This window comes from Aedes albopictus, chromosome 1 (assembly GCF_035046485.1).
Source record: "Aedes albopictus strain Foshan chromosome 1, AalbF5, whole genome shotgun sequence".
NCBI lineage: Eukaryota > Metazoa > Arthropoda > Insecta > Diptera > Culicidae > Aedes > Aedes albopictus.
In genome coordinates, this window is record NC_085136.1 from 28,519,493 (window position 1) to 28,532,170 (window position 12,678).

A 12,678-nucleotide genomic window follows, 5' to 3' on the forward strand; every position below is an offset into this window, starting at 1 on the left:
ATTGGTGTGGTGTCGCTGAGAGCAGATAGAATCCGAAGATTTTTGACGGATCCTCGGAAACAGAATTTTGGTGACCAGCAAAACAAAGGAAGTTTTCGCCGCAATACACGCAGAGATCGGTCCACTCAATAATGAGCAAGATCTACTCAAATTTATATTCATCCCATGGCACTCCTAAAGTGAGCAAGTGGGGTCTTACTCATTTTTGAGCTAATGCTTCAAAGCCAAAGCAGCATGAGTAAGCTTCACACATTGAAGCGTTTGGTCACCATTCCGGAAGAATGAGTAACCGTTACACATAAATGCGTATGCTTCGCTTGCTCTGAAAATGTGTGATAGCTACTCATTTTGATTAAATTGTTTTTTTTTTTTATAACTGTTTGAATAAAATACAGTAATTCATTGTATTAAAAGTTTAATATCTGTAGGAATTGACATCATAACATACATAAATATTAATTCTCATTCAATTTCCTAAATAATAAAAATGCCGTCGTCGCATAAGTCGTCATATTAGACGCGGTTCCGCATCGGGTATCGATGACCGGATTCATCCGAGTGTTTCAGCCTTGGTTCCAGCGATGCAGTTCTTCACCTAAATCAAATAAAAACTAATTTTAAGCACTTAATTTACTTAATTTTTAATTGATTACTTACTTTTGGGGACTTCTTGTGATCATCACAAAGAAACAACTTTTTTTTATTTCTTTTTTGTTGGAAACTTTGACAAACGCATTCTTTTTGAAGCGTTCGTCAACACAAGTCAGGACACAATCGCCAGCACAAAAGTGTGTAACTGGCCATCAGCTCATGGCGTGAGTAAGCCGTACACATAATTTTCACGCATTCTCCCGGATTTGCAGCGATGCTCCACAGTGAGTAACTGTTACTCATGCGATGAGTGAAGCAGTTTAAGCGTGTATTCTTTGATTTTCACGTACAACAGCTTTTCCCCCTCGGTAAGTAACGCTCACCGGATAAAAATGGCCGATTCCGAACTGGCTCGCAAGAACTGGGAGATGGAGAACAACATCGAAACGCTGCCGGCGAGCGACGAAATCTTTCGCTACGATGCCGAACAGCAGCAGCGGATACTGGCGGCCCGTCCCTGGGACAAGGATCCGCACTTTTTCAAGGACATCAAAATTTCCGCTTTGGCTCTGCTGAAGATGGTGATGCACGCTCGCTCCGGCGGGGCGCTGGAAGTGATGGGCCTGATGCTGGGTAAGGTTGAAGAGGACACCATGGTGGTGATGGATGCCTTTGCGCTGCCTGTGGAAGGAACCGAGACGCGGGTCAATGCCCAGTCGCAGGCGTACGAGTACATGACGGCTTACATGGAAGCGGCCAAGGAGGTGGGACGCTGTGAAAACGCCATCGGGTGGTACCATAGCCATCCGGGGTACGGTTGTTGGCTGTCGGGAATCGATGTCAACACGCAGATGTTGAACCAGAACTACCAGGAACCGTTTGTGGCTATCGTGGTCGATCCGGTCAGAACCGTCTCCGCCGGGAAGGTATGCCTGGGAGCGTTCCGGACGTATCCGAAGGGTGAGTATTGAAGTAGACCGGGGCTGATTGCGGAACTAATTCCGGTTATTCCTTACAGGCTACAAACCACCGAACGAAGAACCGTCCGAGTACCAGACCATCCCACTGAACAAAATCGAGGATTTCGGCGTGCACTGCAAGCAGTACTACCAGCTGGAGGTATCCTACTTCAAGTCGGCATTGGACCGAAAGCTGTTGGACTCGCTGTGGAACAAGTACTGGGTCAACACGTTGGGCAGCTCCGGTCTGCTGAGCAACGCCGATTACACGACCGGTCAGATTCTGGATCTGTCGGAGAAGCTGGAACTGAGCGAGGCTAGCCTGGGACGTGGCCCGTTCGTGGTCAGCGGAACTGATCCGAACGAAAAACGCACGGAGGACAAGCTCTCGAAGGCCACCCGCGACTGCAGCCGGGCTTCCATCGAACTGATCCACGGATTGATGGCGCAGATTGCCAAGGACAAGCTGTTCAACACGGTCAACGTGAAGACTGCCAAGTGAATGATTCTATTGATACGGTATAAGCTTACTCAATAAATAACATGTAAACGAAGTTCATTCAATAAATCTTATTAAACCCTTTTGATTCTCTCAGTAAAATTTGCTAGTTTGTATCTCTTTGAAAAATCTTTATTAAACTTAACATTCTAATTCTAAATAACCTTTTTGCTGTAATTACTGTACCCGATCCCCACGCAGGTAATCATCACCTTGTTCGAACCTGCCATCTCGTCGTCGTCCATCTCATCCTCGTCGCCTTCCTCTCCGGAGGCATTCTCCAGCTTGAACGTGATCCCGAAAAACTCCCTCAAATGTTGCAGGAAATAAATCGAGTACTGCGACAACGGTCCAATCAGAAACTTGGACACATCCTTCTGCCCCAGGGCCATGTATAGGGCAACCAGCCACTGAAACGCCGAATCCACGCATCCACCGCGGTAGATTTCATCCAACAACTTCATGGCCGCTTCTTTCCCCACATCTTCCGGAATCGAAGGATTTCCACCGTCTTCCAGTGTTTTGGAAGTGGCTTCTGCGGAGAATTTGCTCCCATCTGTCGTTTCTGCCACCAAATTGACTCCGTAGCCAGGACTGTTTCCCGATCGCTTGCCCTTGTGCTGATCCGTATTGATGTACACATCCGGCAGAAAATTCAGCATGACTCCCTTGGCCGATTCCACCGCTCGATTGGCCATCGCTGGAGAAACCTTGCAACAGTAGGCCGTACCCCGGATCCGCTTGACCATGGTCTGCTTCGTGCACTGAATGGCTTTCAAAGTCTTCCTCACCGGGCACTTAAAATGCACTTCTCCGCCTCCCCCGGGCATGATCCCGCGTTTCCGAATGGTCAACTCCAGCCCTTCATCCACCAACAAAAACCGCTTCAACGCGGCGAAAGCCGACGCCTTGATGTGATCCACCGAGGGGCTCTCGGCGCTATTCGTCACTCCGGTCAGTGTGACATCCAGTGGAAGCTTGCAGAACGGCCCCAACGCCACCAGCACGTCCAAATAATAGCCAATCCCCCGTTCGGTGCAACAATCGTGCTGGAATGCACCTCCCTGCAGCAGCCCGGGCTGGTAGCTGAACGAGCCCCCGGTTCGATCCACCTTGACACGCGTTCCGTTGGTCACCTTGTCCAGCAACTTCAGCAGGTCAGTTTCGTACTCCCTCAGGCCGGGGCTTTCATCGTCCTGCAGTCGGATGTCGCGGATTTCCACCGGTTTGCCACTCAGCGTCGACAGGATCAGTCGCTGCTTGAGGAAATTGCTTCCGCGGTAAATGAGGTAGCTGTGCTCCTTGCCGACACAAGTCATGACTGTCAAAAAGACAAAATCTCCATTATTCGAAACATTTTTGTTATATTCTGTGGAATAACTCACCTGTACTGCTTATATGAATAGTAAATTAACGATATTAAACTTTAAATTCAACGAAAACCAATAAAAATTCCGACATGTGCGAAAAACACGACAACGCGCTTGATGTTTTTTATTTTAGTTTGACAGCATGGTGTTTACCTCGGCTGGCCCCTGCGACTGAAGTTGCAGCAGAGTCAATATACCGCATTTAGTTCACTACTGGACTGCGAACTGCGACTTTATAAGTGCGAAAACGTAAATAAAAGTGCGCGATTGCATCAAATCAGGTTGATGTCTTCGGCGCACTATTTCTTCAATCTATGGAGAACAAGTGCTCTGAAGACACCGAGTTGATTTGATGCAATCGCGCACTTTTATTAGCGTTTTCGCACTCGTGAAAACTGTTAGAATAATATAATTATAGCAGGCGTTCAGACCGAACGCCAATCGTAGTAGCCTAGATTTAAATTTAAATAAAATTTTCACTTCTGTTTCTACCACTGCACAGAGTAGTTCGTTTTACTGCCTACCTACTCCAATAGGTTATTGGCCCAAGTATTTTTTTCAAAAGAAGATTCCAGAAGCAGTTTAGAAAATGTCTCTCGGAGCTGGTGACCATCGGGCGGAACGGGTTCCGCAAGCCCCGCAACAGATCCAGAACCTTTCAAGCCTTCCCCCCATCGAGCGGCCGCGAAAATTGGCCCACGTGGAAGTTTGCGGTGGAAACGTATCTGGAGCTGGAGGAGCTGTGGGAAGCAGTCAAGCCGATTCCCGACGCGGATGGGACGCTACCGGCGGTCGACGAGAGGAAATGCAGAAGAGCACGTGCGAAGATTATTCTGTTGGATCCCATCAACTACGTGCACGTAAAGGGAACGTTCAAAAATTACGTCCAACATTTGGGGGAGGGGGGGGTCTACAAAAGTGTGACACTACGTGTATTAGGTATAGGGAAAATGCGTGACAGAGGGGGGAGGGGGGTCTAGAAATCCCAAAAATTGATGGACGTAATATTTGAATCTTCCCAAAGGACGCGAAAACGGCCCGTGAGGTTTGGGCGAAGCTTGAGGCAGCGTTCGAAGACACCGGCCTGACGCGCCGGGTGGCGTTACTCAGGAAGCTCATCACGACGACGCTTTCGGCGTGCGGCAACGTGGACACGTACGTAACGGAAATTATTTCCACCGCTCATAACCTTCGAGGCGTTGGTTTCGAAATTTCCGAAGAGTGGATTGGTTCCCTTCTACTGGCTGGCCTTCCGGAGGAGTACAAGCCAATGATAATGGCGCTGGAAAACTCCGGCACCCCCATCACCGGCGACAGCATCAAGACGAAGCTGCTCCAGGAAGTGCAATTCTCATCGGACAAGACGGCGTTCGTTGGAAGAAAGCCATTTCCAGCGAAACCGAAGCAAGGCGTACCCGAAACCCGGACAACTGCGCAGTCGAAAGGTCCGAAGTGCAAACGTTGCCACAAGTACGGGCACATTGCGAGGGAATGCCAGGTAAGAAGCGAGACGAGGAAAGGATCGGCATTTTGCACGGTGCTGAACACAACTGGTTGCCATAGCAACGACGGTTGGGTTTTCGATTCGGGCGCGTCGGACCACTTCACCATGAATCGCAGTATGCTGGTCGACCCAAGGCCGGCGAGCGGCGTTGTCATGGCAGCGGATAAAGGTATGATGGAGATTGCTGCGACCGGCACCGTCAAGCTTTTTCCGAAATGTTGCCCGGAAAATCCACCGATAGACGTGCACAACGTAAAGTTCATCCCAACGATGTCGAACAATTTGCTGTCGGTGAGCCAAATCGTGCGACGAGGTCACGTGGTGCAATTTTGCAATCGTGGCGTGAAGGTAATCGTCCCCGCTGGTGACGTCATCGCAACCGGTACCCACGATGTGACGAATGGCCTATTTCGTTTCGAAGAGTCCGAGGAGCAAACCGCTCTGTCGCTCGCAGCTACGCCAGTCAACTTGGACGTCTGGCATCGGAGAATGGGACACCTCAACGTCCGAAGTCTGAAGCTTCTGAAGAACGGTCTTGCATCCGGAATCGAATTCAAGGAGTCAGCGATGGAAAACTGCACGGTGTGCGCCATGGGTAAGCAAACTCGACTCCCATTTTCAAGCGGCGGTCATCGTGCCACCGGCGTATTGGAGCTTGTCCACACACTTAATCTCCAAATTTGATCTCGGTAAAAGCGAATAACGAACTCAATCGGTAAAGGTTATTTTAACTGAAATGTCGTTGAAATTTGACAGTTCATAAAAAATAACTTGTCAAAAATAACGAAATTCGGTAGTTTACGTTCATTACTGATTATTGGCAAACTTTTTTGCCACAGCAATCGGCAATCTAATCATGTTGCTGAATTTCGGTAAAGCGCATCTGTCAAAAGTCAAAACGAAACATGTTACCGGGTGCCATCTTCGAAAAAAAAGGAAGAAGGATTTTTTGAGGCTGGGATGATTCTTGTAAGTAAAGCAATTGCACTCGCTTTTTGCTAATGATGTGTATGATTATGCTATTATCATTCAAAATTTATTGTTGCTTCTCTTAATTTTCTTTTCAGTTCGTTGGTTTGGATGAGGCGCTGCTGAAAGAGTGCCGGATTCTCGCTCCAAAAAGGGGCCAGTTTGTTTGCTGCCAGCTGAAGCTAGAAAACCAAAAGCATAATAGTCCGCACCAAACAAATCGCTCGTAAATCCACCGGAAAAAGGTAGCAGTTCACAAAGGCTGCCCGCAAAAGTGCTCCCTCGACCGGCAGAGTAAAGAAGCCGCATCTTCACCGGCCGGGAATTGTAGCTCTGCGAAAAATCCGTCGCTACCAACAGTCCGCTGTCGCTCCAGCGCTTGGTGCGTGAATTCTAAGGTGGATCTGCGCTTCGAATGTGCCACCGTTGCTGCCCTGCAGGAAGCCAGCGAAGCGTTCCGGGTTGTTCGATGACTCCATATGTGCACGATCCACGCCGAGAGCGTCGCCATCATGCCGAAGCACATCCATCTGGTCCGGCACATCCGTGGCAGGCGTGTGAGGAGTAGGAGGAAGTGACCCCGGGAGAAGTGTGAAATTATGTTCCGGAATATGCATTTTTTTTGCGTTATTTACTTGCGTGAATAAAATTGTTAACGTATTCATAATTTTTGTTTTATTTTACTTCTTCTTATCAATAAGCATGAAAGAAAACAAACATTTACTGAATTTCGGTAATAATATACGCCGAAGTTTTCGGCAACGTATTACCGAACCGCTCGTCAAAGTTTGACAGTTGATATTTGTCAAGTTTGCAGGTTAGTCGGCAATTTGAACTTTTACCGAGATTTTTACCGAGCGCTCAGCTGTTGGATTCTCGGCGATTTATTTTGCCGGCCTCGGCAAATTAAATTAAGTGTGCACACGGACATTTGCGGACCAATGGAAGAAACCTCGTTAGGTGGAAGCCGGTACTACGTGTCGTTTGTGGACGATTGGACGCGGCGCATATTTGTCTACTTCCTGGAGACGAAATCCGAAGCTGAGGTGCTACACGCATTCGACCAGTTTCGCGCCCTACACACTTAATTTAATTTGCCGAGGCCGGCAAAATAAATCGCCGAGAATCCAACAGCTGAGCGCTCGGTAAAAATCTCGGTAAAAGTTCAAATTGCCGACTAACCTGCAAACTTGACAAATATCAACTGTCAAACTTTGACGAGCGGTTCGGTAATACGTTGCCGAAAACTTCGGCGTATATTATTACCGAAATTCAGTAAATGTTTGTTTTCTTTCATGCTTATTGATAAGAAGAAGTAAAATAAAACAAAAATTATGAATACGTTAACAATTTTATTCACGCAAGTAAATAACGCAAAAAAATGCATATTCCGGAACATAATTTCACACTTCTCCCGGGGTCACTTCCTCCTACTCCTCACACGCCTGCCACGGATGTGCCGGACCAGATGGATGTGCTTCGGCATGATGGCGACGCTCTCGGCGTGGATCGTGCACATATGGAGTCCTCGAACAACCCGGAACGCTTCGCTGGCTTCCTGCAGGGCAGCAACGGTGGCACATTCGAAGCGCAGATCCACCTTAGAATTCACGCACCAAGCGCTGGAGCGACAGCGGACTGTTGGTAGCGACGGATTTTTCGCAGAGCTACAATTCCCGGCCGGTGAAGATGCGGCTTCTTTACTCTGCCGGTCGAGGGAGCACTTTTGCGGGCAGCCTTTGTGAACTGCTACCTTTTTCCGGTGGATTTACGAGCGATTTGTTTGGTGCGGACTATTATGCTTTTGGTTTTCTAGCTTCAGCTGGCAGCAAACAAACTGGCCCCTTTTTGGAGCGAGAATCCGGCACTCTTTCAGCAGCGCCTCATCCAAACCAACGAACTGAAAAGAAAATTAAGAGAAGCAACAATAAATTTTGAATGATAATAGCATAATCATACACATCATTAGCAAAAAGCGAGTGCAATTGCTTTACTTACAAGAATCATCCCAGCCTCAAAAAATCCTTCTTCCTTTTTTTTCGAAGATGGCACCCGGTAACATGTTTCGTTTTGACTTTTGACAGATGCGCTTTACCGAAATTCAGCAACATGATTAGATTGCCGATTGCTGTGGCAAAAAAGTTTGCCAATAATCAGTAATGAACGTAAACTACCGAATTTCGTTATTTTTGACAAGTTATTTTTTATGAACTGTCAAATTTCAACGACATTTCAGTTAAAATAACCTTTACCGATTGAGTTCGTTATTCGCTTTTACCGAGATCAAATTTGGAGATTAAGTGTGTAGCGGAAAAGCAAACCGGAGCCAAGCTGAAGGTCATCAGGAGCGATAACGGTAAGGAATACTGTAATAAATCGTTTCAGAAGCGCTTTGCCGAGGCTGGCATCATCCACCAAAAGTCAACCGATTACACACCGGAGCAAAATGGGTTGGCCGAGCGTGTCAATCGAACCGTCGTCGAGCGTGCAAGGTGCATGCTATTCGAGGCGAAACTACCGAAGTCCTTCTGGGCGGAAGCGGTGGCAGCTGCGACGTACGTGATCAATCGGTCCCCTACCAAAGGTCACGAATTGACACCAGAGGAAGCCTGGAGCGGAAGGAAGCCCGATCTTTCCCATGTGAGAGTTTTCGGTACGAAGACGATGGCACACGTTCCCAAGCAAAAGCGGAAGAAGTGGGACGCGAAATCGAAGGAGTGCATCCTGGTCGGTTTCGACGAGCTGACCAAAGCCTACCGCCTTTACGACCCAGTGAAGAAGGACGTCTTCAAGAGCCGTGACGTAGTGTTCATGGACGAACTGTCTCAATCCGGGACGCGGGCGCAACCAGTCGCCATGGAGAGCAAGCCAACTCAAGTGCGGACGTTTGTTAATCTGGACTTCGACGTCAGTCCGATAGAAGCGAATCCACCAGCTGAACCACCGCGGCCTACAGATGAAGAAGTTCCCGATGACGAGGCATCTGGATCCGATGAAGATTTCTATTCGCAAGCAGAATCAAGCGCAGGCGAATATTCAGATGGTGCTGAGGGTGACGTGACAATTACGGCGCTCCCACCGCGACAATCTTCATATCCACCGGAGTCACAGGTGTTGAGGCGCAGCGGTCGGGAGCGCGCAATTCCAGGCAAGTACCACGATTATGTATTTCCGAACAAAGGCTATCCGTTTCCCCCTCCTACAGGACAGTCTGACCAAGCCGGTCGGAGCGGTCTGCAACAAGGACTGAAGGCCAGCAAACATCCGGCGAGGAAGTCGGGTGATCCCCAAACGCGAACGGAGGCGCTGCGAAGCGGCGACGCATCTCTATGGCAATCCGCCATGGACGAGGAGTTTCGGGCGCTGATCGACAACGGCACGTGGGAGTTGGTGCAGCTTCCGGCTGACAAGAAGGCTGTCGGCTGCAAATGGCTCTTCAAGACCAAGCAGGACGAGAACGGTAACATAGTACGTCACAAAGCGAGGATCGTCGCTCAAGGCTTTTCGCAGCGCTACGGGACGCACTACGACGAGGTCTTCGCACCGGTGGCAAAGCAGACGACGTTTCGGACACTGCTGACCGTTGCCAGCCGGAAAGGGTCCATCGTAAGGCACGTCGATGTCAAAACAGCGTATTTGAACGGTGTGCTTGAAGAAACCGTTTACATGCGCCAACCCGAAGGATACCACGTCGGGGACGAGAGGACGGTTTGCCGATTGAGGAGGAGTCTGTACGGCCTGAAACAGTCAGCGCGCGTATGGAACCGTAAAGTGGATGCTGTTTTCAAGTCCATGGGATTCCAGCCGACCGAATCGGATCCGTGTTTGTACGTGCGACGTACGAATGGTTCGGTAGCATACATTCTGATATACGTTGATGACATGATCATCGTAACGCAGACGGCGAAAGAATTCCAGTCCATCTTGAATAGGCTGCAACAACAGTTTTCCGTAGCGGACCTCGGAGACATCAGTCACTTTCTTGGCGTGCAAGTCGAGAGAAGCGCATCCGGGTTCAAGCTCAACCAGGAATCGTATATCCGCACGATAGTTGAACGGTTTGGCATGGAGCAGGCGAAACCCTCGAAGGTGCCGCTCGATCCGAGCTACCTACAGAAGAAGGAGGAGATGGATCAACTGCCGAACAACCACGACTACATGAGCTTGATTGGTGGTCTCCTGTATGTAGCTGTACACACGCGGCCCGACATTTCCGTGAGCGTGTCCATTCTGGCGCAAAAATCCAGCTGCCCAAATGCGCAAGACTGGGCTGAGGCCAAGAGGATCCTGCGCTACTTGAATGCCACCAGCAACCATAAGCTGCAGCTCGGAGCCTCCAGTGAAGGTTTGCGAATGTTCGTCGACGCAGACTGGGCCGGTAATGCTCGCGATAGGAAATCGAATTCCGGTATGATGCTTCGGTTCGGCGGAGGACCAATCTCGTGGTGCTCAAGAAAGCAAACGTGCGTTGCGTTGAGTTCGACCGAAGCTGAGTTCGTGGCACTCGCTGAAGGGTGTCAAGAGTTAGTCTGGACCAAACGACTGCTGGAGGAGATCGGTGAAGCAACGAAGGAATCGGTCCCCGTGTTCGAGGACAATCAAAGTTGCATCAAACTGGTCGAAAGTGATCGCATCGAACGACGTAGTAAGCACATCGATACGAAGTTCTTCTTTGTACGGGACCTGCAAGAAAAAGGTGAAATTAGAGTGCAGTACTGTCCGACGGAATCAATGTTGGCCGATTTGATGACGAAGCCACTGCAACGGGTTCGTCTGGAGAGATTACGATTGGCAATAGGAATCCGTCCGGATCTGCCCGAGGAGGAGTGTTAGAATAATATAATTATAGCAGGCGTTCAGACCGAACGCCAATCGTAGTAGCCTAGATTTAAATTTAAATAAAATTTTCACTTCTGTTTCTACCACTGCACAGAGTAGTTCGTTTTACTGCCTACCTACTCCAATAAAAACTAGTGCGATAGTCCAGTGGTGAACTGAATGCGCTATAGAGGTAATCACGTTCAAATGTATGCGTGCCTTTTTTGTAGATGTAGTTGTGAAACTGCGAGGAAAATATTTGCACTCTTGCCCCGGACGTTAGTTTTATCATTATTTACCCGTTTTACCCAATTCGATTGGGTAATATTTGCATATGCAATCTGAATAGCCTTTCAATCGGCGTGCACTTTTGTGTGAGGAAAAACTTGCGCTAGTGTTCGTGTGTTGAAATGTCACTTATCTCTATATCAAAATATCTAAATACCATTTTATATATTACATTTACATTTACATTTTTATTTAACGTATTTAGATACGTTGAGTCAATATACCCGCAGAGTCGTACTCAGAAATAAAAGAAGTCGTTAATGCATATTTTTCATGCAAAATGACGGTTCGACTGGGTTTATGCATAAAATGACTAATTCTGGAAAAGTTTTAGCTACATAGTATTTTCAGGATATTTATTTCTCATATATCACATAGGTTTGAAATTAATGAATGGAGAATAAATCTGGAGCTCGATTTGAATAGGTCGTATGTACATTTGTCGATATAAAATTCGATCAGATTATTTTAGTTATTGTAGCAATAGGGAACGAGATAGGGAAGATATTTTGGAGACTTTTAATGATGGAACGTGTTCTAAAGTACGTCTATTCGGGAAGGTAGTTAAAAACACACTGGTTGATTGTCACAAATGTACAAGCTCTCATTTATTTCACCTACCCGTTTTATACACGTCTCAGACCCGACTCACCTACTTTCAATTCTACTCATCTCACTCAGTTAATCAGTCTGCACTCTTCCGAGGATTTGTCTTTCTTGGTCGAAATCCTAAACTGCTCGAAAGCGTTATAACAGAACGGAAAGCCTGTTTTGTGATGATTCTGCTGTATGTATCAACTTTGTTCAATTTCAACGGTTTTTGCTATAATAAGCGAATCCAACTGATCGAATTTTTAATCGACAAAAGTACATACGACCTTTTAAAATCGAGCTCCAGAAATGTTGTCACGAAATACGATAACACGGTCCAATCATAGATGCTAGCGCTCTGCTTTGACCACGGTAGCGCCATCCGGTCGGGGAAAACGAAACATCAGACATTTCAAGCGGATATTGCGGCGTCGTTGACTCTCCAAACATCAGCTTGGTTCCCCATTCTGAGATGAATATTAAAAATATGTTTATTTTAACTACTGAAACAGTTTATAAATGTAGAAAACTTACTTACCTTTGCAACAGTTTATTTCCACGAAAAAAACTTCTTAAGTCGCAATGGCCGGTGGCTTATGTATTCGTTCTAAAAAATACTCATTTTTGAAAACTTAACGGAAGTTATTCATAACATGCATTAAATTCAGATTCTTAATGCATAATTTGTAGTATTTGATATGCATAAATTGAACATAGTTGGCAAATGAATAAAATATAGTCATTTTCTGACTTTCCCAGCTTCTGAGTGTACATATGCTTCGGTTGCTGTGATGCAAAGTATATAAATATGTACCAAGGTAAGAGATTCCCGTAAATGTCAAAAATGAGACTCACCAACACATCTGCGTTAGTTATGAAAAGTTGGTGTTTTTACACTAAAATGTCATTATTTCAGCAAAGATTGTGAAGTTTTGTTAGTTTGGATGTTTCTAAATGCTGAAAAAATATGTTTAGAATCAATTAAAAAAAAAATGTTACCGATTTTCAAATGGCGATATTTTCTGTTTTATTGCATGGAGGTCACATTTAATCCAGTCAGATGCAATTAAATAATAGCTTCTAAGATGC

The 12,678-nt window shown here is 46.9% G+C and overlaps 2 protein-coding genes across 2 annotated transcripts; one reads left to right on the forward strand and one right to left on the reverse strand.

The window, feature by feature from the left end:
* Positions 1-885: 885 nt before the first annotated feature.
* On the forward strand, positions 886-2,151 carry LOC115262976 (COP9 signalosome complex subunit 5). Its single transcript, XM_029865919.2, has 2 exons — positions 886-1,551; positions 1,610-2,151. The coding sequence occupies exons 1-2, from the start codon at positions 984-986 to the stop codon at positions 2,050-2,052; spliced, it is 1,011 nt and encodes a 336-aa protein (XP_029721779.1). The 5' UTR covers positions 886-983; the 3' UTR covers positions 2,053-2,151.
* On the reverse strand, positions 2,106-3,591 carry LOC109428430 (probable RNA 3'-terminal phosphate cyclase-like protein). Its single transcript, XM_019704186.3, has 2 exons — positions 3,435-3,591; positions 2,106-3,370 (listed from the first exon to the last, which is right to left on the reverse strand). The coding sequence occupies exon 2, from the start codon at positions 3,366-3,368 to the stop codon at positions 2,205-2,207; it is 1,164 nt and encodes a 387-aa protein (XP_019559731.3). The 5' UTR covers positions 3,369-3,370; positions 3,435-3,591; the 3' UTR covers positions 2,106-2,204.
* Positions 3,592-12,678: the final 9,087 nt, after the last annotated feature.